This window comes from Melozone crissalis, unplaced genomic scaffold (assembly GCF_028551555.1).
Source record: "Melozone crissalis strain CALT ecotype California unplaced genomic scaffold, PUWL_Pcris_2 ptg000004l_1, whole genome shotgun sequence".
NCBI classification, from domain to species: Eukaryota; Metazoa; Chordata; class Aves; order Passeriformes; family Passerellidae; genus Melozone; species Melozone crissalis.
In genome coordinates, this window is record NW_026535782.1 from 44,339,716 (window position 1) to 44,367,372 (window position 27,657).

Below are 27,657 nucleotides of genomic sequence, written 5' to 3' on the forward strand. Positions count from 1 at the left end.
TCAGTCAGACTGTGTTATGGACTTAGCTACAGAGATGAAAATTAATTTGCAGTTATTTTCCTTTGCTGTATGCTGATGCTGATTTTGGAGGTTTTGTTTGTTCTGCCTTTTTAATATCTAATCTTCCTTTCCAGTTGTGGCTTGCTCCACAGTTTCTGCATTTGCTCTACATTATCCAGGACCCAGAGGTTCAAATAATCATCCATTTCTATCTCAACCTTTTTGCTCACTGCTATTTGTATCCAGACTTGTTGCACACATGTGTGGAAGATACCATCTGTTTCTTAAAGTGAAAGATGAGGCAGAATCCTATTAAAGTCACCAGTGCTTCTGTGATGAGTAAGAACAGCCTCAAAGGCCAGCAGAAATAGAAAAATAATTTTAGCAAAGATGTATAAATTCCTTTTTCCTTACAATTGTTTCTTAGAGCAAGTTATTATTTCTTAAAATACTCAGAAACCAGAAATTCTGAATCCAGAAGAGTTACCCAACTTTGCTGTATTTTTGGTTTCCTTGACAACCATTCATATAAATAGTAAGGACTTGTTATGGGGGGAATATCAGTATAATCAAAACATGTGAATCACCCAGGAAAAAACTAAATTCAGTGTGGAAGTTACAAGTTATCCAGCAAACATTAATAGAAGAGTCTGGTTTTGTTCAAATAAGGCTGTTCTGATAATGTTTGCTGGATGCCTGACAAGGATGGGGCAAATGCAGTGATTTTCTGAAGGTAAGATGCAAGGAGATTCCTTTTGGCTTTCCTTCTAAGAAAACTGTTGGTGGTGACAGCAGTCTTCTTCCTCTCAGGATTTATGAGGATTTAGAATTTCTCAATCTAGGTTCTTTCTTTTATTGTTATTATTGTTATGATTATCTGTAAAAAAAAATGTGCTAAAGACAGCCATGAATGTTTACCCAAATTTAAATGGTAACCTACTTGTCTCCTTCCTCAGTAATTCCCAGTTAACCCAGTCTCTGCAACAAGGTGTTGATACTGCTCCCCTGGAAGCAAGAGAGTGAGAAAGGGGATCAGTCACATGTCCCAGCAAAGAGGTTAGATATTGTGAGGTGTAGTCAATGTAAAATGGGAAGGATTATCCTGGAACTAATCCTGAGCCCTGATAGTGCTGCTGGAATTGTGACTCAAGTTTCAGGAATATGGGAAGAGGTATGGCATATATTCACAGCAGGATGAAGATCTCCCTGTGTGAAAAACAGTGATGAGAAAAACCATGCATAAAAAAAACTTCCTGTCCTCTGCCAGCAAATCAATATTTTTTTTTAACCCCGTCTTTTTATGCTTTATGTTACAAATCACAGAATATGATCATCATTAAAGTGATGGCAGTATTTTCCTCCAGTTTAGTAGTGACATGAAAGCCCCAGTTCTGTTAGCTTTGTCTTAAATGAAGGCCACATGATTTAAAAACCAATATCTTGCTTCTTGTAGTGTTCATAGTAGCAACAAAGCACTAAGCAAGTAATGAAAAAGCTGTGAAAAACAAGTTGTCAGCTGTGTCTAGAAAGTTATTTATCCAGTCAGAGGAAATAACAATTTTTATTGTTACCTGATTCACACATCAGAATTTCAGGATTGTTCCCCATGCCTAGGATATTTGTAAGGGCTGCCTGTAGCCAGCAGCTACAAAAGACTTTGGCTGGTTCTGCTTCACAGAGATCCCTCCTGCTGCAAGTTCTTTCACCATGTAGATTGCGCTGCTTTTCAGATCAGTATCAGATACAATTCAGCTACAACTTGTGCAGATTTAAAACACTGTGATTTTGCTGTGGCCTGGAAGTTTTGCTCTGTTTGCCTTCTTTTAAGATTTCAAACTTAGTTTATCATCTGACTGATGCAATTTTCAAGGAAGATAGTGCCTATATTGAAGTTGTTTAAGAGCAAGTAGATGCCAATTACTTTTGGATATCCATGTTTCCATTGAGTCATTTATTACAAAACCTGATTCACATTTCTCTTTATTTTAATCAGTCTGTTTCTAGATGCTAGGTATTTTTAATGGTAACACCTGGCATGAAGGCTCTGGAGAGGCAAAATCTACAGACTGTATTTTCTTCTTCCCTCTACCTTTTCTGTTTTATTAGTTCTTCTATTTGCTGCTGGCTGTTTCCCCAGCACAGGGAATCTGCAGCCATTAGTCTGGATGGTGGTGGAATTGGGTTCTGTTTGGTGCCATTTATGAGCCCACCTCTGAGATAGAGAGGAGGCATGCAAGGGGCACCTCAGGGCTGCTGATTGTCAGCCTGGTGCCTCCCCCCAGCCAGCCTGACCCACAGCTCCTCCTGCAAGGCCCTGAGCTGGTGGTGCTTGTGTGGAGTCAGCGAGCAGCACGGGTGTCTTTGGTTTGGAGTGGGCAAGGGGATGCTATGTCATAGCTCTGCATTATTTTGATCAATTTTTTTTCCCCCCCAAGCATACCTAGGAAGATGCAGTGAATGTAGTGACAAAATCAATATGGTATTGGAGGTTGCATTTTTCCAGGGTAAAGTGTTTAAGGACATGCTGCCAGGGAAGCACTTTATCAGCCAAAATTCCATCTTACCACGCTGAACAAGGGGCACTTCTTGTACCTCAGAGTGTTCTGTGGTGCTATATATTCTGTGGGACAGTGAGGAATTTCATTAAGTAAATTGCAAAAAAAAAACTACTTAACAGAGAAGGGGATCTGACAGGAACCTCATGAAGATCAACAAAAAAGTGCAAAATTTTGCATATGGGAACTAACCCATGTGCCGTGACATGCTGAGGGTTGCCCTGCTGGAAAGCAGCTTAGTAGAAAAGAATCTGGGGGACACCAGGTCAGACAAGAGCCAGGAATTTGCCCTTGCAGCAATGACAACGTTAGATACAACATTGACACCAGGTCAAGGGACGTGACCCTTTTCCCCTCAGCACTGCTGAGGCCGCAGAAGGAGGGCTGGGTCCAGGCTGAGTTCTGGGCACCTCAGCACAAGAGAGACATGAAAATAATGGAGAATCCAGCCAAGGGCTACTGAGATGATGAAGGGATTGAACCACCTCACATGCAAGGGAAGGTGAGAGAGCTGGGACTGTTCATCCAGACAAGAGAAGGCTTGGAGGGGAATCTTATCATTGTACATAAATACTTGGAGGGAGGGTGTGAAAAGGACAGAGCCAAGCTCTTGTCAGAGTGCCCAGAGACAAAACAACAGGCAGTGGGCACAAACTGAGATATAGGAGGAGCCCTATGAACATCAGGAAACATTATTTTACTGTGAGGGTAACGAAGCACTGGTTGCTCAGTGAGACTGTGGAGTCCCTATCCTTGGACATAGTCAAAAGCCATCTGAACATGGCCACTGGCTCTGGGTGGCCGTGCTTGTCAGGGGGAAGTTGGACCAAATGACTCCCAGAGGTACCTTCCAAGTTTGTTCTGTGACTTTGTGATGCTGTATTGGGTACAACCTATTCATCAGGAAAAGTCAGGATAGAATTTTCTTCTGGTAGGAAAGTAATCAGAAGTCTTTAATGGGGGAAATGCTTTTAGAAGGGAAACTTCTATTTATAGAAAGGAAATGCAGTCTTAAGTTTATGCAACTGCTAGCTAAAAGTTTTGAGAGCTTTTTTTAATGGTACTATTATATATCACCTTCCAATCCAAGAAGCATGTAGCAAATCAGGCTATTAGGCTTTCTGTCAACCTCTAGTGCTTCAGAGAAGCTGGTAAACTATAAGAGAAACACATACAGTCCTGCAGTCCCATATAGCCTTAGTTTATCTTTCTTCTGGCTACTGTTTTGATGCTTCACTTTGTGTACATGTAAATATGTATTAAGGTAAGACAGCAAATACATAATTTCTTTTCTTGTGCTTCATCTCACTGCTCTGTTTATAATGATTTTAGTAATGTGGAAAAGAGAAGGGTGAGTGCAGCAAAGTCATATTTGCAAAGTGTCTTGGTATGCAAGACCTTTAAGAGCATGAGGTTTAAATCGAAATGTAATAATAATTCAATATAATGAATTGGACTTTTGCCAAATATGAAAGTGTATCCTAATTTGATCTAATTAACAGATGAAAAATCCACCAAAATTTATTAACCAACATTAATACCACCAGTAGCTCCAAAATGTGGTGCAACTCACTGCAGGATGAAAATATATATGGGAACACTATTGGTATAGAATTCCCCTGGGTTTATATTCTTCAGTAGGCACCTGCCACCATCTACTGTATGGTGCCAGCTACTGAGCTCAGTGGGTGATTGATCTGACACAATACAGAAAGCATTGTGTCAGAAGCTCCAAAGGTTTTTGTCCTTCTGTGTTGGTCACTATCATTCTGTTCATGCTGGTCCTGTTTTCCTGACTTGTTTCGTGCTAGGAGTACAAGTCCAAGCCTCCATCCCTTTCAAAGAGGCTCAGGTGACCTGTCCTTGTACAGATACTTCACTTACATCTGTGGAGCAGTCAGTATTCACCGGGGAAGTTTGGGCAAGTTGCCCCATCATCTGTTTGTGGGAAAAAAAGAACATATTAAAAAAGTCATGCAGTTCCATGAAGAAATACAGTGTAAGAGTCAAAGTCTGGCTCAATATATTTGTGATGACTTGGTATATGAGTTGTGCTTGGTGATCATAATGTGTGAGCAATTAGATTCAAGTGTTTTAAAAAATGAAAATACCTAAATGCTTGGGAATGTAGTCACCATACAATTCATTCACAGAGAATGGGCTGCCATTCTCCCCTCTCTCAGTCAAGGGAACATTTTAAGCTCTATGTATGAGACTTCTCTGTTAAAAATGACACTTTTGCTAACTTCATGAGCATTTATACAGTGGTAGCAAGTGTGAGAAAGCTGAGTCAGGCTGTGCACAGCAACTGTGATTTGGTCAGCTTTTCCCAGAGATTCAGCACAATTAGGGAAGAGAACTTGCTGGTGAGGTATACCTGAACATAGGGACTGTTGCTCCCACCTCTCTGGCATTTATCAGGTGATCAGTTACGTGCTGCATGCAGACTCATGGGCTTGTGATTTTTATATTCAAATAATTTAGATATTTTAGTTTGTTTTCAGTCTTCAGTTACGAAAATAATAAAGATGATTCTGATGAAGGACCTTTAGTGAGTAGACTATTTCACTTAAAAGAATCAGTGTCAGTACCACCTAAAAGCTTTTCTTTACTCTTCCCTCATGAACAAAAACACAGATCTTGAGAGCTAGAGATCCAAGGTGTGGTGTTTCTGCTGAACTAGGAATTTACACAAATGGCAAAGTATGTCACACTGTTTTGTTTCACTCTCTTTTACTAAATCTATTTTTTAATGTTGCTGATGTATCTTCTAGGAATATTTGTTCTCTGAAGGCAGCTCTGATCTAGCTTGTTAGCATATGATTCACAAACATGCCATATATGGGCCATTTTAACTGTGCTAAGTAAACAAAATTGTATTAAAACTTACAGAAAGTATTTAGACAATATTTAGAAAAATGGTTTTTTTGACCAGAAGCCGCACTCTTCTTCTCAGAAGGCAGAGTCCCTTCCCCCTGCTCCCTGCAAGGTTTTGACATGATACAGAATAACCTCCAGGTTGTGGCCAAAACCAAGATAAGGACTAAGCACCTGCTCCAGCACTGTGCCTGCGTTGGAACCAGAGAATGAGCCTTCACAGCTCTTTTGTAGCGCAAGGAGTTTTCCTTACCGTGAATTTGGAACTGTTACATTCTTCTTGAATAGCAAAGCCATGAAGAAATTATGCTGGGGGCTGATTAGGATCTCTGTGTGCATCTTAGTCAACTCTATATCACAGGAGAGGAAACTGGGGATAAATTGGACTGATTGAGTGTCCAGGCTTCAACATATCCTCAAATCCAATGGCCAGCTGTGATGGACCATTTGGAACAGGGCTGCCCCTTTCATTTTTGAAAGTGGTGCCTTCAGACATCAGGATTGAGGATGGCAGGCTTTTGCCTTCTGTGTGCCAGATCAGAAGGAACTGCCAGACATGGGTTTCATCCCTGTGGTGATACATGGAGAGCAATCCTTTGCTCTCAAGATTCCCAATTTCTAACACCAGATACATGGTGTTAGAAATTGGGGATCCTGGGAGCAAAGAAAATAACTGCACTTCGAAGGTGATTTGCTTTTCCAGCCACCTTTTACCTTCCCTGCTTGTGTCAGGCTATTCATGCAGCATATGAACGCCTACCTTATTAAACTTATTTGCATAAGCATAGTGGGTGCTTTTCTGGAGAAACATTTCAGCTAATAAAATGAAGGACATGCTATCCAAAATTAATAACATAGCAATGGGTAAAAGCAAGCTCAAGTCTATAAATGTCTAACACTTCTAACATGTCAGGTATGACTGGTCTAGCACAAGGATATCAAGTGGCAGATCAGAACAGTATGGTTTACAGAAGCAAAATAGATACTGTTTTGTATAAATTAAATGCAACGTGATGTGATGGTCCATTCCAAAAGCCACAATGTGGGAAAGCAGGGACCACAAATAAGTAGAGTTGTGAGGGTGTGAATTTGAAATTATCTCTGTTACACACAGAAGATATTTCTGGGGAGCATTGAGTTTTCAAATGAACCAACCAAAACTTCATGCTTCAATTTGGACTTTCTGGTTTTATTCTATGAGAATCTGCTTTTCCCACCTTTCCCCTGAAATTCTTGTCTTTCTCCTTAAAGGTTTGTTCTACTTCCCTCTGTCTTTTTAATGAACTTTGTAGTGGGAGAGAGCTCTGCCCTGGTACAGGAATCCTGAGAATACAGAGAAAAGTTGTGTGCCATTTAAAAGGAAATAGAGGAGGTCAGCTTACATCATCAGAGGCCTTGTTACTTTATATTCAAAAAGAAATGTGCTCTAAGCACCTATTATTAGCCGTTCTTCAACCCTGCTTCTAGCTTCGAAATGTAGGAACTCACTCTCTTACAGAAGGTTTTCTCTAAGGATTTTGGGGGAAATTTTTTTTTTGTGCAAATCTTATTTCATAGAATAAAATTTACAATGGCAGTGAAAAGATATAAGATAGTTAAGCAACAGAATAAATCTCAGTTTTATGAAGACACTGAGTTTCTGCCTTTTGTCTCCAAAGCGTAATATGCCAGGACAAATCCTGAAATCTGTTTCACTCAAGATTTTATAGACAAAATACTAATTTAAGTTATTGAGAGCACTACTCCAGGGAAAACATAAAATCTGGGAATTGTAGTGCATGCCTCTTAAAACAAACAAGGAGTTTCAGACAGGGAAATAGGAACTTCTCAAAAACGTCTAACATCCCACTTTAAGCAGAAACTTTTGAAATTTGAGGACTTGAGTCTCACAGAAAGAAAACTAAACACAGCTCATGGAATATCCCAGTGTGAAGAGTACAATGCATTATGGAACTTAGCCTCCCAACTTTTATTTTACAAGTTTTACAAATATTTTTTTTAGCTCTTACTGAAGAAATGAAAATGTTTGAGTTTACCACATTCAATACATAAAACCAAAAAGTGTGGTTGACAATTTTCTGTAAATTTCTCTACTTTTGAGCATGTCTATGGGATCTTAGTAGTTTTAAGTTAAAGATTAAAACTTAAAGGCTTAAGGAAAATTTGCATTTGTAAGAAACAAATTTTTTTGCAGTTTTCTGGCCCATTATTTCAAATGATTGGCCTTTTGAAATTCTGACCACCAAATCTATAAAAAATATAAGGAAAATATCATGCTAGTTACTTCTGCATCAGAGAAAATTTTGAGATGACAACTTCTTTTTTGGTTGACATTAAAGTAATGTATGATACACCTCAAGTTTTAGACTAAAAATGTATTTCAGTTTTATAAGGACACGTGGATGTTTCAGAATGAATTCTGCCAGACCAGAAAGGCTCAACTAATTGTAGTTATATTGTGTGAAGGGGTTGCCTGAAAGAGCTTTTTTTCCCCAAGCTTTCAGAAACTAGTGTATTTCAGCACTTCTGAAGTAAATTTAAATACAGGCTTTTAGATTACTTTCCACCTCAGAGATCTTCCACTATGACAAGAAACTAATTTCAGGAAAATTTTCTCTTTCTAATAAAGATTATTTTTTCTTCCTCTTTCCGACTTCCCATTTCCTGTCAAGTCTGAAGTGTCTTGGATCCCCAACAAACACTACTCTGGGATTTACGGGCTGATGAAGTTGGTTCTGACTAAGACTCTTCCTTCCAATCTTGAGCGAGTCATTGTTCTCGACACAGACATTACATTTGCCACTGACATTGCTGAGCTATGGGCCGTCTTTCACAAGTTCAAAGGTATTTTAATGATTTTTTTATTGTCCTTATTTGAGGGGTGGGGGGAGAATGATGAGGCAAGCAATACAGTGTGGGTGAAAGGGCTAGCTGAGATTTTGTTAAATGTTTTCACTCTTTCAGTTTTTGGTGCTTGAATGTAATTGTTCTCTTTGTGATCTCTTTTTCTCAATGATGTTCTGTATAGATTAATTGACAATACTGATTATCTATGTAGTTTGGTTTATTGGTCTGATTATTTGGGGCAGGTGAGAGCCTGACAATACAGTAGATGATAAAGAATTATGAGCATGCTGTAGTTATGTACTGTTCAATACCTTTTGGAAGAACTTGGGGTTTATTATTTTTTTAATTAATAAAACTTAATTATTATTTTCACTTTAACTGTTCCATGTAACCACTGAAAATGAATGAAGTTGGGATCATTCTTGAACCAGGGAGGAAGAAGAAGGGAAAAGAATTACACATGTGAATAGAAATAAGTTGCTGTTTGGTCCTCTTAATAAGTTGATAAAGGGATCTGGATTCTAAGCACCTAATATAGCTTTCCCTACCTATTCCCATTTCCCACAGCTCCTTGAAAATGTATTTCATAGTCAGTCTGAGAAAGGACACTTTTTAGAGTAACTCTATAAGGAGATGATTACAAAAAAGTTCCCCTACTACCCTGTCACAAAGCAGAGCACTTTCTGGCTAGCACACCACTAAAACCATTTAATTCTCCCAGGTTCCAGTGTTGCCAGCTGTTCAGAGTCAGAGACATACCCTATTGTTCTCCTCTTGCCCTCAGCATATGTATTGCAGTGCTGGTAAGTGCAGAGAAAATCCAGCATCCTGCTTGAAAGGTTTACAACCCTGTAAAAGTGCAGCCTTGATGTGTTTCATCATCTCTCTCAAAATCATCTCAAGCTAAGTCAGCCTAAGCAAATGGGAGTATTTATTTAGAGAAGCCAAAATACACCACTGCTTTAGGAGGGAGCCGGGAAAGAGCACGTTTACTGTACTTATGCCCTGCTGAAATCCACAAGGCCTGCTTTTCTCAGTACCCAGCTCTGGGACAGGATCTGTTATCTTAGCTCTATGTCAAGGACTGGGTTCTATTGCTTACTTCTTCATGCATTTGTTTCCATTCTGTGTATCCTTCTGTGGATACACTGATGTCTTTTCAGCAAACCAGAAGCAGTCACCTTTTTGCTTAATTATTCTCAAGCTTCTTTCATTAAGGAATATACAATTTTTCCTCCATGTATTGTTCAGACCTCTTCACCAAGCCTTTCCCTCCACTGAACCTTGAGTTTCATGTAAACAAACATATACCCTGAGGACCTTAAGTAATATAAATGTATGCATAGGAAGTAAAGCTGGGCTATTGTACTGTCTCACTGTGTGCAGCTGTCCCATTAATAGCCACATATTACTGACTGCAGTGAATAGCATGTCATAGCAGGAAAAGAAATGTAGATAAACAGAACTTGGACATAGAGGGCTGCATGGTCAAAGAGAGCAAAATCTGAGTTGAGACAATAAGGGGTATTGTCTCCTTGCTTAAAATATCAGTTGTAATTTTAATGAAGATCTCTTGCCTTTATTACAGGGGGGATAAAACCAGGCATAAAGACTGCTTGTAAAAAGATGAATATGGAGCAGAGGCAGATGTAAGATTGAAAGAAAATACAGGCAGAAAATATGGAGAAGAATAATTAATGGATGTAAAATGTGTGTGCAAATCAATCTCCATAGAGCTAGGCAAGAATGTTCGTCTGATCAGAGCTGTGAAAAACTCTTAACTTACACATGGAGACAGAATTCCTGTACTGCTGCCCTTTTAACATACATAGCACAACTCCCAAATGAATGATTTTGTAAGTTGTCCCATGTGTCTTTTCAATTCCAGCTGATCACCTGCTTCTCCACAGTTTTTTAATCTTGGCAATAAATTGGTCAGTGTCTACATCTGCTCATCTCCCAGGCAGTTGTGCACAAACAATGAGTAGATAAGACAATGCCGTAGCTCCAGGTGTTGAGCTGGGATGGGAGAAGACTTTGGATCCTAAATGCTGCGGAGGAGAGAGGAAATGTCCAAGCACAGACTTGTTCTCCACAGCCCATGTCATAGGCTGCAGTTCCATTAGCAAAGGTGACCTCGTGATGGTGACATCAGAGTTGAGTGTTTAGGGTAAGAATCAGAGGGAGAGCCAACAAAGCAACTACCATGGTGAGAGTCTGTTGTAGGCCGCTCGCCTGGGATGAGGAGGCAGAAGAAATATTCTGTAAGCAGCTGGGAAGTCTCACAGTTGCTAGCCCTTGTTCTTGTGGTGGGCTTGAACTTACCAGAGAGGTAAGTTGAACTTACTTAGCAGAGGTCTGCTGGAAATACAGCACAGGGGAGAGGAAACAGTCCAGGAAGTTCCTGGAGTGTATGGAAGATTATTTCCTGACCCAGTTGGTGAGGGAGCCAGCCAGGGGCAGTGTCGCAGACATCTTCTGTGAAAATCCTTTTCTTTAGGATTTTTTCCCTTCCGAGAAGCTGAGGCCTCAGAAACAAAGTGTAAACAATGGTTATCTGCTGCTGTGGAATGCATCAGGTGTGTCTGTGATTGGGCCATCTTGAATATTCACAATTAATGGCCAACCACGGACCAGATACCTTGGACTCTCTGTCCAAGCCACAGATCTTTGTTATTAATTCTTTTCTATTCTTAGCTAGCTTCTGAGGAAACATTTCCTTCTATTCTTTTTAGTATAGTTTTAATGTAATATATATATATATCATAAAATAATAAATCCAGCCTTCTGAACATGGAGTCAACATTCTCGTCTCTTTCCTCACCTGAAGACCCCTGTGACCACTGTCACAGGGCAGTGCCTGGCTGAATCTGTCAGCAGATCTTGCTAACCAGGGAGGTCCCAGTGGGCTGGAGATGAATAAATGTGATGTCCATTTTACAGAAAGGGCCAGAAGGAGAATCTGGGGCATTAAAGGCCTATTGGCCTGACCTTGGGGCCAGGGAAGATCATGGAACAGGTCACCTTGAGTACTGTCCTGCAGCGTGTGCCGGATAACCAGGGGATCGGGCCCTGTCAGCCTGGGTTTGTGAAAGACAGGTCCTGATTGACCCACCTGAACTCATTCTGTGACAGAGATGGCTCTCCTTAGTGGATGAGGGAAGGGCTGTGGGTGTTGTCTACTTAAACTTTAGTAAAGCCTTTGACATGGTTTCCCACAGCATTCTCACAGAAACTGTCTTCCCATGGCTTAGCCGTGTTCTCTGGATAAAAACCTGGCTGGCTGGCTGGGCCCAGAGAGTGGTGGTGAATGGAGCTGAGTACATTTGTCAGCCAGTCACTGGTGGTGTCTCCCACCAAACTGGGGCCAGTTTGATTTAATATCTTTGTCAATGATCTGGGTGAGGGGATCGGGTGCACACTTAGTCAACACCAGGTTGAGTGGGAGTGTTGATCTCTTGGAGGGCAGGAAAGCTCTGGACAGGAGGGATCTGGACAGGTTGAATCTATGGGCTAAGGCCAGTTCTGTGAGTTTCAACAAGGCAAAGTGCCAGGTCCTGCACTTGGGTCACAACAGCCCTATGCAGCACTACAGGTTTGGGGCCGAATGGCTGGAAAGCTGCCCAGTGGGAAAGGACCTTTGGGTGCTTGTCAGCAGCAGCTGAACATGAGCCAGTGTGGGCCAAGGCGGCCAAAGAAGGCCAATGGCATCCTGGCCTGTATCTGCAATAGCATGGCCAGCAGGACCAGGGCAGGGATTGTCCCTCTCTTCTCAGCACTGGCGAGGCCACACCTCCAGTCCCATGTTCATTTCTGAGCCCTTCACTGCAAGAATGACATCGAGGTGCTGGAGCATGTCCAGAGAAGGGCAGCAGAAAATTTTTTTAACAGAAAGGGTTGATAAGCATTGGAACAGACTGCCCAGGAAATTGTCACCATCCCTGGCTGCATTTCAAAGCTGTGTAGATGTGGCATGTAGGGACAAGGTTTAGTGGAATGGACTTGGTAGTGTTACTTTGATGGTAGGATGTAAAGGTCTTTTTCAGCCTAAATGACTGTATTTTCTATCATTCAATGGAAATGGAAGGAAGGGCAAGTAATTTGGAGAGATATGATACTCTTTTACTGCTTTGTAAATGTTTGGCTAAATTCTGTGGTGATTCTCAGTTTTTCTGAAATGTCTTTTTATTTCTCCTGCCTGCTTTACAAAAGATTGAACGATTGTCTCATGTCATGAGCCCCAAATATTCCTCCAAAGGATATTTTACTAAACTAATGTTTTAATCTCTTCCTTGTTTCTCTCACAGAAGTCCCTGGTAAGTTCGTGAAGATTTCTTGGGGGCAATCTAGAATGTTTGTTGAAATATTACATAAACAGAAGTACGATAAAACTCCTATGAAGGGAAATGCTAGTCTCCAAAGGAGCCTCTCATGACACCCAACCCCAGTTAGGAGGGCAGCTTTAGACCCACTGGGTCTCCTTCTAGAGATGCTTCAACAACCAGTTGCTGGCTAGAAGGCACCATTATAAACGTGCCTACACCAGGATGCTTTTTGTGCAAACTAAAGAATTTTTCACATCAGTGCAGCAAAGGCAAGAACTTCTGTCTCCAGGTCACTGCAACATAACTGATGAGGCAGTCCAGAATAGCCTTTTCCAAATTGCAGCCACACACAGAGGGAAGGTACTAGGATCTGTGATACTTTCTGTGCCTGAGAAGACTTTTCTTCCCAGCAAAAACACTGATAAAGGGAAACCAGTAGCTCAGCTTCATTTTTTCTCGGACACCATGCTTGGAAGAAACTCAGATTAAGGACTGTCTTGTAATCTAACCAGGTCTGATTTGCTGTGTAGAAGGGCCTACAGTATGTTTTAAACAGCACCTGCAATACCCAAAGTCCTTGTTCTGCAAAGGTTCTTATTCCAGTTATCTTAAGAGTTGCTGGAAAGATCAGACCCTTACATAGTAATGTAATATTTTAGGTGGTAAAGGTACTACTCCATTCGCTCTGTAGATGGAAAAAAGGCAGTAGGATTTCTTTGTAAGTTATTGCTCTTCTGCCCTTTCCTGATAAGCACTTTGCATATGCCCTTAGAATAAGTGATCCAGCTGTTCCATAGCAGAGTGCAGAAATGTAAAAATCTCTTCTTTGAAATGGCAACCTTAGGCTTTGGGAGAAATTCACATCTCTCTTTGGTAGCCTGAAACAGTGTCTCAAGCAATGTAACATTTAACAGTTTCTCCTAGGAGCCAGTTGTATAATTATTAATATTTTTATATGCAAACTTCAATCTCTGTGCATAAATATGTCTTTGGGAACCCATAACTTTCAAGAGTCATATTCAGCTTTTCAGCTGGGGTTTGAGCATTTCTGCTTTAGCCTCATTCTCCATTGCTCTATAGATAGGTAGAATGTTTTCCTTTAGGACTGAGACATACCTCCGAACTATTGACTTCAAAGGTTTGAGTCTGCAGCCACTTTGGTGAAGATAACCTGTCATGCATGTTTTCTGTGACTTAGTTGACACTGATTATGTCTCCTATTCATCTTTCACTAGATTTCGACAGTTCTAAACTTGAGAAAGTAACTAGCCTAAGGGCAAAAGTGTGGGACTGTGGATCATAGTGTATTCTTGGATGAGGTGCTGCAGAGTGTTTCAGACAACAAGGATTAGTAACCAGTATGTGTTTTTATTGTAGAAACTGTGCAAACTCTTCTGAGAAAAAAAAAAATGAGTCCAAAGCTATGTTCTGTGGCATCAATCTTAAAAGTTCTTTTAAAGGCCACATCTGCTAATTGTTTCATTATTCTTACTCACCCAAACTTTTGGTCCTGCAGTGTGGATCCTTTTTTTCCAAGGTTTTGATTTTTAATTTTACTGGGTGTTAAATATGGATTCTCAGGATTGAATTTATTTGTGACCAGACTACAACAGTCATCATAATTATATGTCTTACAAGTTGCAGTTTCAGTCTGGATCACAGTCTCTGTGTGCTGGGTGCTCCTCGTGTAAGTAGCAAGAGACTCTCTTCCTGCTTTACATTGTCAGGTGACAATTCCTGTGTCTGCCTTGTTCCTTTAGGATATTGCTTTGCATGAGTCACAGCTGGGACTCACAAATGAGTCCTGAATAATCCCTGTAGAGATCAGTGTTGAGGAGCTCTATGTTAAATTGAATGCTACATCAAAGGGCATTATGATATTTCTAAGTACATGTCAAAACTCAGAGGCTTTATTGAACAGTGATGTCTTACTACTACTGCATGTTAGCCTCACAATCCAGCTAGCTGATAGAATGAATATTTTAAGTGCTTTTAAACAACAGAGACTGGGTAATACCCAACTACTGCATTTCAAATAACTCTAATCATAAGTCACCCAGAGAATATAAGCTACCATTGGTGTTCATCTGTGCAAGTAAGTCTTCCCTGGGAAGGTGACCTCCATTAACCAAGCATACAAGAAGGAGAAATGGCAAAATTGACAGGAATACTGAGATTCACATGTTCATACTTAGCATGAGGAAAAACATGCTATAGAGGCTGTTTGCTTTGTGGCAGGAGCTCAAATAATGATAAAAATCCATACTGACATCATAAATACCAGAAAAGGTCAGCAGCGATTTTGGTGCAGGATCAAGTGCCCAGAGCTGAAGAGGAACTGGCACATAGTCAATCCCAAACTTAAAATTTGCAAACACTCAGCATGTGGGTGCTTTGGCATATTGCTCTGCAGAAAGCCTGAGGTAACAGTCTGGGTTCATATTATTTTTGCAGCTTCTTCAGGAAAAAGCGCAAACAAACAAACAAACAAGAAAAAAAGGAAAAATCATAACCCTCACAAATTTAAGCATCTTGTGTAGGGATTTTAGTAGTTATATTCCTACAAGAAGTATTATACATAAGGTTGTAATGTCAAGTGCATGCAGAACTTTTCATTTGTATGTGAATTTAGCATGCCAGAAAGTGAGATGCTGATGGCACTGGTGAGAGGCAGGCAGAGTCAGCAGGTGCTGTATAAATTTCCCTCAATTTGGCTCTATCAGTGATGCCCTGTTTTAATAAACTATACCTGTCGTAGCCCTTGACTCTCCTGCAAGGATTGTGCTTTTTATGGGTATGCTGGTCTTGTGATGATGTAAAATACTCAGTTGTTGCCAAGATTAAAATTTAAAATTCATTGACACCTATGGCTCAAGGCAGGATTTGAGCCACAGAATTGATTCTGGGCAGGTTCTGTACTTAAGTCTGTCAGTTTACACTGAGTAAATCATTAAAGCTTCCAGATGATTTTGAGACAGGATCTCTGCAGGCTGACACAGTACTCAGGTTAAATCCTGCAGAGAGCTTTCTGTTTCTTCTGGTCAGTAAAACAGGCCTTCTTTTCTTACTAATCAAGAGGATGGCATTAGCAACATGCACCTTAGTGTGTATAAAATCCATGGGATGAGTCAGTCTTTGTGAAGGAAACAGGATCATATTGTAGCAGAGTGCATTAATAAAATTGTCAGGCAGCTATTAAAATAGCTTAAAATTATCTGAATTTTTATAAGTGTCTAAAAAGGCCGAATGGCACTTGTCTCTGCTCATAAAAGAAACATCTGTTAGCTTCTGAAAGATTTGTATAAGTATTTATTGGTTAGACTACAGTGCATAGCTCATCCTAGGGTTATTAGACAAATGAAATACAGTTTCTCTTTGAAAAGGTCCCTGTGGAGGCTCTATCTGGTTAAGAATTTCCATTCCTGATTCTTATATTGTGGTGCATTCTTCTTTTTTGCTACAGAATCTTTGAAACTTCATTGATAGAGAATTCTGTTAGTTAGCTATAGCTGATAGAAATCTTGAGGGGTGTTGTGCTCCAGTGTCTCACAATGCTGTCATGATCTGTGTGTTAAACTAGGAGAATACTGATTTATTTTGGTAAAGAGAGAAAAACAGTAAGGGATTAGGATATTTGGGGGGAAAAGACAAGTTTTTAACTGTGATTGGGGGTTAATTTTGATGACTGTAATTTGGAGGGGATCAAACAAAGAGGTGGTACTTGCTGATTCTGTGGGTCAGCTAGGGAGGAACACTTCTCTCTCTCCACACTTCTCTCTCTCCAACTTCCATGCACTCAGCAGTCAAATAAGCTGAGTGCATGGAAGTTCTTCTTTTTCTTTTTTTTTTTTCCCCTAATTGCAGTTTGCTTTGCTGTGATATTCCTTTATTGGGAAGCCAGTATGTGAGAAGGTTGACCTCAGTAAATGAGCTCCAAGGGAGAGAGTTTATTATATGGATCAGCATGTGCACATTCTAGTTTATGGATTTTAATGTGACAAGGGACATAATCAGAAAATTCTGATTATGAATTGCTGCCAAAATAGAATGGCTGCAGTTTCTGAAACATCTGTAGTTCTATTTTAGCTGAATGGTTCTTTGTCTGTTTCTGCCATCAGGCAGAAATATTTAGAGGTGAAAGGCCAACCGTGCATAGAAATAGGGTATAACTCATGGTGGGGTAAATTGTAAAATAAAATAAAAGATTTGAGTTCTTTATTTTTCCATTCTGATTTCCAAGGGGATGCCCTTTGGTCATGTCTTCAAGCTTTTTCCCATGGGAGATAGAGATGTTTTAATTATAAATGAAAACTGATATTTTCTGTCCTCTTTTGATACCACAACTGGAGATCTTAGAATAAAACCTCCACATGCTACAAGATTTGTAATAAAATTTTGTTGGTAACACTGTAATTTTGAGGACTTTTTTCTACCTTTTCAACCTCAGTCTAGTGCTTTTTCTACATTATTGTTCTCCAGTCTTTGTTAACCTGCCACTCATTCTACAGCTGTCTTTTTGGCTTAGATGCTGTGATGTATCAAACACCCAAACTAAACATTGTATGACTCACTCAGTGTTAAAGCAAAAAAGCAGTTTCTCTTCTGAGCTCTTTCTTCAGGATTTAAAGAGACTTTAATTCTATTAATCTCCAGTCCTCCAGCTGTGGAGAATGGACCTAGAGCTTTTTTGAACTGCCTTCCAAATATTTATTAAGAGAAATCAGGGCAGAGCATGGCATCAAAGGAGCAAAGTGCATATCCCCATCTCCCTTGACTAGCAAAAGCTGTGCCTCCTCAGAAGCTAGAAAATCCAGCTCCCACAGGGTGCAGACTTGCAGAAGGAGCATTTTTGCTTTGCATGTTCGTTATTGGCAGAGGAAAATGTATTTCTGGGAATGAGATGCCAGTAGGCTGTGCTAAAAGGAAAATATATGAGAACAAGGGGTGGGAAGAAACCAAGGAGGGAAATAATAACTCCCCCATCCAAACTACAAAGGAGACATCAATCAGGAGTTGCTGTCCACCACTAAATGTTTTAGGCTGATTGCTTTCTCCCTTAGTCTGTTCACATTCTTCTGCTTCCTTTCAAGTGCGTTCAGTACCCCTGCCTTGTCAATTTACAACTTATTTAATTATATTTTGTTTAGAGTGCTATTAAAAAAACCTCAAACATTAATGTTTGCCTGTCTTGTTGGGTGGAGCACACAAATTAAGCCCATATACTAATGCCCCTGCATTCCCTGGGTGACAGTAAAGCAGAGCAAATGCATGAGCAGGCAGTGAATATGGAGGGAGTAGCAGCCTGTCCAGGAGTTATTAATGTCTGATGATAAGTAACTTCTGCATGTGGGGAAAAGCCAGGCGGAAGAGACACATGGGTCATTCACCTAACAAATGAAGTTTACTCTAGAGTTTGATAGTTGTATTAATAGGACTAAAGAAAGAATGATATTTAATAGCTAGATTTCCCTGCCTAAGGCCCTCATTCTAATCACGTGCAATCTATCAAGCACATACACTTTTCACTGCTCTCTGTGACATGCATTGTAATAACTTGATACTCTGTTTTCTCCCTCTCCAAACCAGGCACATTCTCTGAACCTGCCTTGTTCTGCATTAGCAATCCATATTTTTAAGGACCTCAGGCCCCATTTCCAATTACAAAGCTCTCATTCAAGGTTTCACCTTTTTGGTTTTATGCTGCAAATTATGCCTGTAATATTGTCCTTGGCAGCACATGGATTTGCATAGGGTAAAGTGGTGTAGAGAATATCTGTCTCTCAGGTTCAAGCTGTAAGGTAGCACATATTGCCCAGAGGTCAATGGCATGATTATCCCATCAGCAGGGTGAGTGCATGGTATTGCTCTCTGCACAGCCAGGGAAGAGGAAAATGTGTGTTCAAAATTAAACCAATTTATTACATAACTGCACTAAGACTCTGTACAAATGAACCACGAGCAAAACCTGGGAACAGCTACATCAACTAGAAGTCAGACATGTAAATGAAATCAATAATCAGTCCAATTTAGTGGGAAAAGTAGAACCTCCGCATGCTTCTTTTTTCCAATTAATCTAGAGAATCAGGGATGTTTGAACCCCTTATTTTAATCCTAGCAAGCTAAAAGGAAAAAAAATAACTTGGTCTGTAATGGGCCACTTCACTCTGCATCTCTCAAGTGCCTTTATTTTACTTGAATTTGAAACTGGCTCCACTCCCTGTTCTTTGCTGTAATCTCTAGCTGCATTTAGCGTGGGCCAAGCAGTTCAATTAAACAGAGGAGCATTACTCCCTCTGACTCCTCAAGGTAAATATTTTTTGTCCTTTGAGATACTGCTAGCAACAAAAAGAATTTTGTCCTAGTCCTTCTAAATGCATACCAAAATGTGATTGATAAACATACAGCATGAGCTGGGGACAAAATCTTTTTGTTCCCACAGCTTTTCTGTATTTATATTTTATTTCCTACATTTAGTCACAGTGAAATTCATAGTCCTGAAAAGAATTTGGGTCTTTAGTGCAAAATCCATAGTTGCAGTAAATTTTGCCCAAGTTCATGTCAGTAAAAAGAGATGCACATTAGACATTTTCTGGTGAAAAGCCAGGCCAGTTCATTTTTCCTTTGCACTGCCATAATACTTAAAAGAGTCTCAAAATCTAAGCTGATGGTATTCCTGCTTTGGTGTAACACAAACCCTGTGTCAGCTGCTTCTGGTGTGTGTGGTTCTGGGATTCATTCTGGAGCTGGGACTGAACATGTCAGCAGAACAGATTCTTGAAAATCATTAACTGCTAGCACAACCAAGCGAAATCCTAAAGCTACTTATGTCTCTGTTTGGGGATGCAGTGGTTTTTTCCTCGCTGCCTAAGGACTGGGAGAGCTGTCAAGTACTGTTCTGACACACCAAGGGAGTTTGTGTGGTGGGAACAGAGGTGGAGGTGGATAGCAAAGGAGGTGATACAGCGTTCAGTGTTGATGTTGACAAATGTGTCAGAGCATGAACCATCTGAGGATCTAGCACATGGTTGCTGCTTCTGCCCTGCTGAGATGTGTGACTTGGAGCAGGTCTGAAGCCCTACAGCAAAGTGAGCCATCGTACTTTTTCTCTTTCAGAATTGTCCTTGGCTGACTCAATGCCACCACTCTTCTGTCATCAGCACTAAATGTCTGCCAGTTTATGTTCACAGCAACTCACTGAAATGCACATCGCCTCTGAAAGTGGCACAGGGTTTCCTGAATTTCATTAATTCATTGCATTGTCTTCTGCACATTTTCTGCTTAATAGACAGTCATGCTTTTTCTTTCTGTGTGCTTCAGGACACCATTATTGCAGGTGCAAAGTGACTTCTCTAGGGTTTTGCCAACCTGCTGCAGAGTCGTACTGGCACCAATGTTTGACAGTACTTGGAGGTTCACTTAGTAGTATGGGAGGCTCATTCCCATACTACTAAGAAGGGATGATATGAATGTTGTCGCACTGGTGTTCTAAAATCCGAAAGAGTGCATCTCATCTGATAAGAACTACCTTTATAAAACATTGGAGTGAACAGGATGCTGCTGACTTGCTATCAGTGAAGAAGTCTAGTTCCTATATTGCCTGATTTATGTAAACATCCCTGCTTTGAACTTACAGCTTATTTAAGAATAATAAATAAAGAAATGAATAGTTGGAAGAGCAATCTTTAAATATGTTCTCCTTTCAACTCTAACTCCCTGTTATGGGTCACAAGTAAAAAGTTGGGTGACCTCAGACAGGTCTGATGTGCTCAAGGGCTGAAGTGGTAAGCAAGGCAGCAAAGGGATGCTCTTCTGGGGTATCAGCTTTGAGGCACCTCAGCAGATTTAGAAGAGGATGTTCACGCACAGACAATTCTGCTGTTGTGTTCATTTAATTCTTTCAAATGTAGTAATGGGAAGTGGATAAAACTTGATAGATAAAAGAGAAAGCGATGTGGAGATTGAATAGAGCAAGGATACTAAGCCGGAAGAAGGAATGGGAGAAGGGAGAGGTGGCAACATATCCCGAGTTAGTCGAGATGGTATATCTTGAAACCTACAATTATTTAAGAACACCATATATCACAGTCAATTTCTGTGAAGCTATATAGAGGCAAGCACACATATCTAGAATTTTTCTGCATTTTCTTGGCAGTGACATCTGGCTATAAAAAACCACTTGCCGAGGACATAATGAAGTACATAGTAGCATTAAGGAGTTAACACAGCATTTAATTCAATGTAATTTTGGCCTGTCCCTTCTACCATTTCCTCTTAGCTGCAGTCAGCAAATGGTCTACTGTCACTGCCACCACCTTTTTATTTGTGTTGTCTATGGTGCCAGAGGTTTGTTTATGTACAAGCACCTCTAGTCATAGTTTTATTTAAAAGAGTGGTAAGATTTTTCACACACCCATTGCTTTGAAGCCAAGTGGTTTTCTTTATCTTCCTAAAGTGTTTTGATCACTGTAACATTCAATCTAGGTTTTGTAGGGGGAAGGACCACTGAGAATTATTTATAAAATTGAGAGGAGTAGGGATGAAGCTCTGTTTCTGGGCTTTTTTTTTTTTTGCTTTGGTTTTATGCTATTGCTTTTAAAGGTTTAGTTGCTATAACAACCCAAAGCAGTCCTGTATTACCATAGAAACGTGCTGTTGTGGGTGACAGTTTTTATGAGAATCTTTTTTTTTCCTTCACGTAATGTATTTAACGCTGGCCTTTTGCAGGTATATTACAATACACTACAGAGGTTTCAGAAAGTGTCAGAATGAGACATAAGAAGCAACAAAAATGAAGCATATGCTTAAACCCGGGAATAAAGTCTGGTATCATGGTTGACTGAGAACAGGAAAAGAGTAAAAACAAATTCCTGTTGCTTAACTTGGAGGCCAGAAGTATTAAGCTTAAAGCAGGTCTGGCTAATCAGTCTACATGAGTAAATACTCAAAAAAATCCTAACAAAACAGGAGTTAGGGCTTTGATTGTGTACCAGGGAATTAGTGTAAAAACAGCTTGCCATGATAGTTGTAGATGTGAAATTATGGGGCCTCTTTAAAGTTCTCTGCATGGGGCTGCTCCGTGAGACTGTTGGGAGGCTGAAGTGAGAATTGCAGAAGGAGGCAGCCTCTCACAAAGCTGAGGGGGATTCCTGCTGAGAGCTGGCTCCAGCTGCATACTGATGGCCTGCAAGCCTCAGGTGCTGGCTGGGACCTGGCAAGTCCCTAAATTGTTTGTGATCTCTCTATATTGAGGACTATTGCCTCTTCCTGTGTGATACCTTTAATGGCTGTGCTCTTCAGAGCCTCTTGGTTTTGAAAGGAATAGTAATGGAGCTTTTCCTTCCACTAATCTGCATCTCCATCTACTCATTGTGTAACTGTCCAGAGCAGTGGACCACTGAAGCATATCAGCTCTCCTAAGGTCTGATAGATTACTTTGCTATCAAACTTCAAATTGGAGTTACAGATCCATTGCAGACATATACTCTGCCCCAGTAAACAGAGTGCACAGTACAAGTTCATAGTCTTATGACAAGCCACACAACTTCTTTGGAAAGAGAATAGAGAAGCATAGTCAGACAGCTGTGGAGATTGTTATTGATCACTATTTTTATGGGAGGTACAGGTCTATCAGTTTCCTGTAATCAGTTACATCAATGATGAAAAAAAATTTCATTCATGATATGCATGTTTTGAAGAACAGAAAAGTTTCCAGCTGGGATGTTGCAAGAATTCCCCTTGCCAAGGTCAAGGAGACAGCAGGAATTGCTTTACAGTTATGCTTTATGGTTTCTGACCCCTCTGTAAACCTATACAAGCTATTACTTCCTCTCATTTGACCCTCAGTTCTCCAGTCCTCATTCTGAATTACTCAGCCCTGGGAGTAGTAATTAGTTGGAAAGACGATGTCCTTCGTGCTTTCTGAATGCCTCCCTCTAACATGTTCAGAGAAACGATACCCTAGAATGGGTCGTACCCTTAATTTTCATTGTATTGGAAAGCCCCTCCATGATCTTGAAGTTTCCAGATCAGATGTTTTCCATCTAATCTAAACAGGATTTACTGGACATTATTTCCTCCTAGTTCTTCTTCAACTCCTTTTTCCAGTCAAAAATTTTCAAATTAATAAATCAATGCTTAAATGTTGTAAATACTTACTTCTCCTTTTCCTTTATCTCCTTATAACATTGATGTTGACTTCTACTCCATGAAAAAAATGTAGCCAGACTTCAGAGGGACTTCTGTACCGCCTTGAAATTTGTACCTGTTTCAGTTAAATTACTGAATACTTACCACCATGCAATATGATTTCTAGTCTTTTTTTTTCCCTCACTTGCTTGAAATTGCTGTATGAGATAAACAGAGGTAAAGAAGCAAGATTGCAGTGTCAGGAATCATGTTAGGGGGGAATCTAGATCTGGATCTGGAATATGTACCTATGCAGAGGGAGAATTTGGGGAGATTTCCTTTTAAAGTGAAGCAAAGGTGAGGAGGGGCTGGAGGTTCCAGTATGCTCTTTGCAAACCCTGTAACAAAGCAGATGTTGGCCTAAGCCACTGTATTTCCCTGGGAGTGTCAGGATATTGGCAATAAAGAACATAGAATCAGCCCCACCTTGCCCTAGCCAGTACAGTTGGTACCGGCTAAGCATGGGCAGCAAAAATGACACTTAAATATCAGTGTGTTTCAGTAACAAGAGTTCTTCATGTGCTTCAGAGCTGTTTTGTCATTGGGAGTGTGACACCAGTGTTTGAGCTGCCTTGTTTTTCACCTTTCTTATTGTTTACAACCTGTTTCATGTCTTCCCATCACCATGAGTTTTTAACAGAGCTCTGAGGTCCATCTGCAGTTTTTTGCTCGAACACACTCTCTGAAATGGCGAGGCACCCTTCACCAGAGAGCCAGCTCTGGACTTTCCCCAAAAGGCAGAAAACCTTTCCCCAAAAGGTAGAAAATTATGAAGTGCAGACTTACTAATGAAGGTCACTGTTTAGTGATACAATAAATAAAAGACTAGAGATGGAAATGTCATAGCTGCCTAGCACTAAGTGGTATCTGATATAAAGTCACTGATTCTTTTTTTTTCCAAAATACTAATGGATTAACTATTGTGAGAAAACTTACCATGGATCAGACACCACCTGTCTTTCCATAGTAAGCCTAAAGTCAGCCCAAGCTCCAAATCATGTGTTCTGGCTAATGCAATAGAAATGTCATCTGTGCCCACATTTGACTGTGTCTGAGGCTTGCTCTGCTGGGTGATTCAGACGTGGACAGAACCTGGGTACTAATGAGCATGGAGCCATGGCTGGACTGAGGCTTGGACTGACTTGGTTGGAACATATTGTCCTAAGGTACCTTGCTATGTAGCTCTGGCTTTCACACTGAAGGCAGATGGGAATGCAAATTTCTTGTAATGAAGTTTGGAAGGCAGATTCTAAAGTAGAAGAAATTTGATTTTCATTATCCCAAGCTGTGATTAGTCTTAATTTATCCCTTGGTAGAATAGGAAGATGTTTAATAATTTCTCTAACAAAATGTAAGGTTTCCAGGTTGTCAAAATTAAGAACTAAAGATTAGTTTGGTAATCTCTGGAAAGTGTGTTGAGACCTGGAGAGCACCTTTCATTATTTTTGTCCCCTTGTGACCAGTGCTTGACAAAGCAGTGATAAACTCTGAAGGAAGTTGCAACTAGAGTTGAAAGCAGAGATAGGAGAGCTGTCATTTAAGGCTGAGAGCTTTTCAGGGGAGAAAAAATAAAAATCATGCTTACATGTCCACCTCTGCAAAAATGCACTGGGGATATGCTTCTTTAGATGTCCAAAATAGCTGATACTTTTTGTTCCTCTCTCCAGAGACTGCCTCTGTCTGGCCTAGCTGTCAGGCAAAACATGAGCTTGTTCCAAGGAGCTTTGTAGCTCTGATGTCTTGTTCATAGTCCATTGTGAAAGGGCAAAGAGGAGGCAAACTCCTTCAGATGAGTCAGGATAAAGAAATGTCACAAGTCTGTTATTAGCCTGAAAGCTTGAAGCACCCTTACCAATTCCAATGCCCATTCTCGGCCCTGCAAGTGGGATTAGTATCTCTTAGCAGTGTATTGAAATCAACTGAATTCAGAAACTGCCGTGAGTGAAATTGTAAAAACTAGTACTAATGATACTTGAGAAGGAAGACAGGTGTAGTTGCATCGCAGTTTTCCCTTATAGGCTTAGAATATATACAAACTGAAACAACTTACTTAATTATATGTTACAGTTGTATTTCTAGTGCTGTTGCTGAGGAGATATATTGAGATAGCAGGGTGTTGTAACGATTTTGCCTCAGATCTCACCAAAATTTTACAGTAACTCTGTAGAATTGATGTATTAAAAACCAGCATTTTTTCCTTCAGGAGATCTTGCAAGAATGTGGTGCATTTTTCACTTAAAAAACAGTGTTACTAATGGAGATCTCAAGGGAGACATTCGTGAGATTAGGCCAAGATCCTTGTCTCATTTGCCATAGAATGAATCTAGAGCAATTTCATTACTTTCATTTAAGCTGTCCTTGGATTTATATTGGGGAAAATTGGATGAGAATCCAGCTTTTAATTAGAAAACAGTGCATATGTGGGATGTGGAGTGGGGTTTCTTTTGAAGACAAGAGACTTCGGTGACCAGCAGAAGTCTCCTAGAAGTACTCGTACCATCTATGCTCAACAGATTAATTTTTCCTGAAAAATGAAAATGCATTAAATTCTGTTAAAAATCAAGAAAAAATGAAGGAACTATAATTTTGGAAACTGGGAAATGTGGATAAAGTTGGTGAGAGAACTTCTTGCGCAAGAGAAGTTGTGATAGCTTTCATTTAGCTTGGAATAGCTTGGAATTTGTGTACTTACATCTGAGCTGTAGTTTAAGGATGTCCTGTGTTTGTTCCACACACTGTAGACCATGTTAGAGTGGCACAGTCCTGTTCCTGAAATGCCATTGCTCTGTCAGTGGCAGGTTAATAATTGCTCACTTTCAAGCTGATGTGATTTCATGTGAAGAATCGCAGGGCGATTTAGCAATGGAGTGCAGGAGAAACACCTGAATTTGTCTGAGTGTACAGCTCTGTCACAAGGGTATTTTAGAAATCTGGTGCTACACAGATGAGGTGTGGCTGTCTGCTGTCAGCAAGGACCAGCACTTTTTCTTTCCATGGTACTTTCCACCTTACAAGTTCAGGCAAGATTCAGCACTAGAGGCAGGCACTGCTCTAACTTGAGCAGGGGCTGAGTGCCAGGCAGCCTCACAAGTGAAACAAGAGCCAAGGATTTCCTGTCTTTCAGTTCCTTGTGAAAAGCACAGCAGATTGTAGCTCTCTATTGTCTAATATACTGCTTTCCACCTGTTTTCACCTCGTTCAGTATTTCTCTCTGGGTTTCTATTCCTCAGGCTTATTAACTTGTAACTTTTGTGTGACGATTTTTTTTCTAATTTCCCCATCTGCACTGTTGTCCCTATGTAACAGGTCTCCTGGTCTGGTGGTGTCTGCAATAGCTCTTGATGTAATTGCATTTACACTGGTAATCAAGGTGCTTTTTACCCCACTTTCAGTTTTGTTAACATTTAATTGGTCAGCCTCAGCTGTAGAGATTAGAGGCATTTCAACAGCCCAGTGTATCACAGGTCATGTTTTGTGGACCTGGCCAGAGGTCAGAATGAGGAGCATGTATGGCATCAGCACACACCTCTTGTAGCTGTGAAATAACTACAGGATTCTGTTTTTATTTAATATGCCGTTCTTCCCTTCCCTTTTTTTTTATTTTTGGGTTTAATCCTCTCTTTAAAATTTTCCAAAGTCATGGGTTATTATTTTCATAGCCAGTTCAGCCATTCCATTATGAGTGCTTCTCCTTTTATGCTGAGTGCCAGTGGAAAGGATGTATCTGACCCATCTCCACTGCTCACTAAGCCAGCTGCCTTTGAAGTACATGTAATAAACTTTCTCTGGTGGTAAAAAGAAAAGCCTCATTAGTTCCAGCCCGTATTTGGGACGCACCTCTAATGCACACTTGTTCTGCTTCATTCTTTTTAGTGTTTAATTATTGATACACCTTACATGACTCATGTAGTCTTATACTGGCAAGATACTTTCCTGCATTTTCCCACCCCCTTTAACATTTTCACTTCCTTACTCAAAAGCTGGGTCACATTTACCTGAGGGTGTGTGAAATATCTGGCAAAAGCAAAAGAAACCCATGTGCAGTAGGTTGTGATGGCTGAACAGGGCAGTAAATCCCTCCTAGCAGATTCTCAGGCAGAGAAAGGTGACAGAGCTCCAAAGAGAGGCAGCTGCTTGCAAGGAGGTCCTGTGTCCATGGAACACTGGCAGGTCTCCTGAAGAGGTCATGGTGCAGCAAAACCCAAATAAAGACAAGATGTCCAGGACATGGTAGCTCTGAAGCTCACTCCCGTGTGTTTAAATGTTTAAAAACATGCTAAAATATTTAGCATCGCTTGGACTCCTTTGTTGACCAGTCTCATTTAATCTGTGCTGTGTATGCAGGTAACAGCAGGGAAGCTCCTTTAAAGTCTGGAATAATTGTCTTCATAGCAGTACATATGGTGTTGGGGTTTAGATTTTGGTAAAAAACAGCGCTGGTGGCACACTCATGTTCAGCCTTTTGCTGAGCTGTGGTTGCACAGCATCATGGCCTTCCCTGGTTCCCACTCTGCCTCCACAGTGCCTGCTTTGGTGGGCACTCAATAGGCTGGGACAGTATACAACCAGGCAGGTGACTCTCACCAACAAAAGAGTTATTATTCCATGGCATTCAGCATCATGCTCTTCTAAAAGGGAAGAGAGGCAGCTTTTGGGGACTAGACATCTTTTGATTAGGATCTGGCTGGGCATCAGTTACCAATAGGAGTAACTGTGTGGCATCACTTGTTTTGATTTGTTTTCTTCCCTTCCCTCTTCCTCTACTTCACTTATCAAACAATTGCTTGTTGGTTTTGGTTTTTTTTCCACTCTGAACCCCCAAGTTTTCTTGCTTTTAATCTACCTTTCCTCTTCCCCAGTCCCACTGA

At 40.5% G+C, this 27,657-nt stretch overlaps 1 protein-coding gene across 3 annotated transcripts in view; it reads left to right on the top strand.

Moving 5' to 3' along the window:
* LARGE1 (LARGE xylosyl- and glucuronyltransferase 1) overlaps positions 1–27,657 on the top strand; it is a 286,266-nt gene that overhangs the window by 173,178 nt on the left and 85,431 nt on the right. For all 3 annotated transcript variants that reach the window (XM_054279879.1, XM_054279896.1, XM_054279887.1), the window contains one exon: positions 8,105–8,276. In XM_054279879.1, the coding sequence (XP_054135854.1) occupies positions 8,105–8,276 (172 nt within the window). The remainder of the gene's footprint in view (positions 1–8,104; positions 8,277–27,657) is intronic.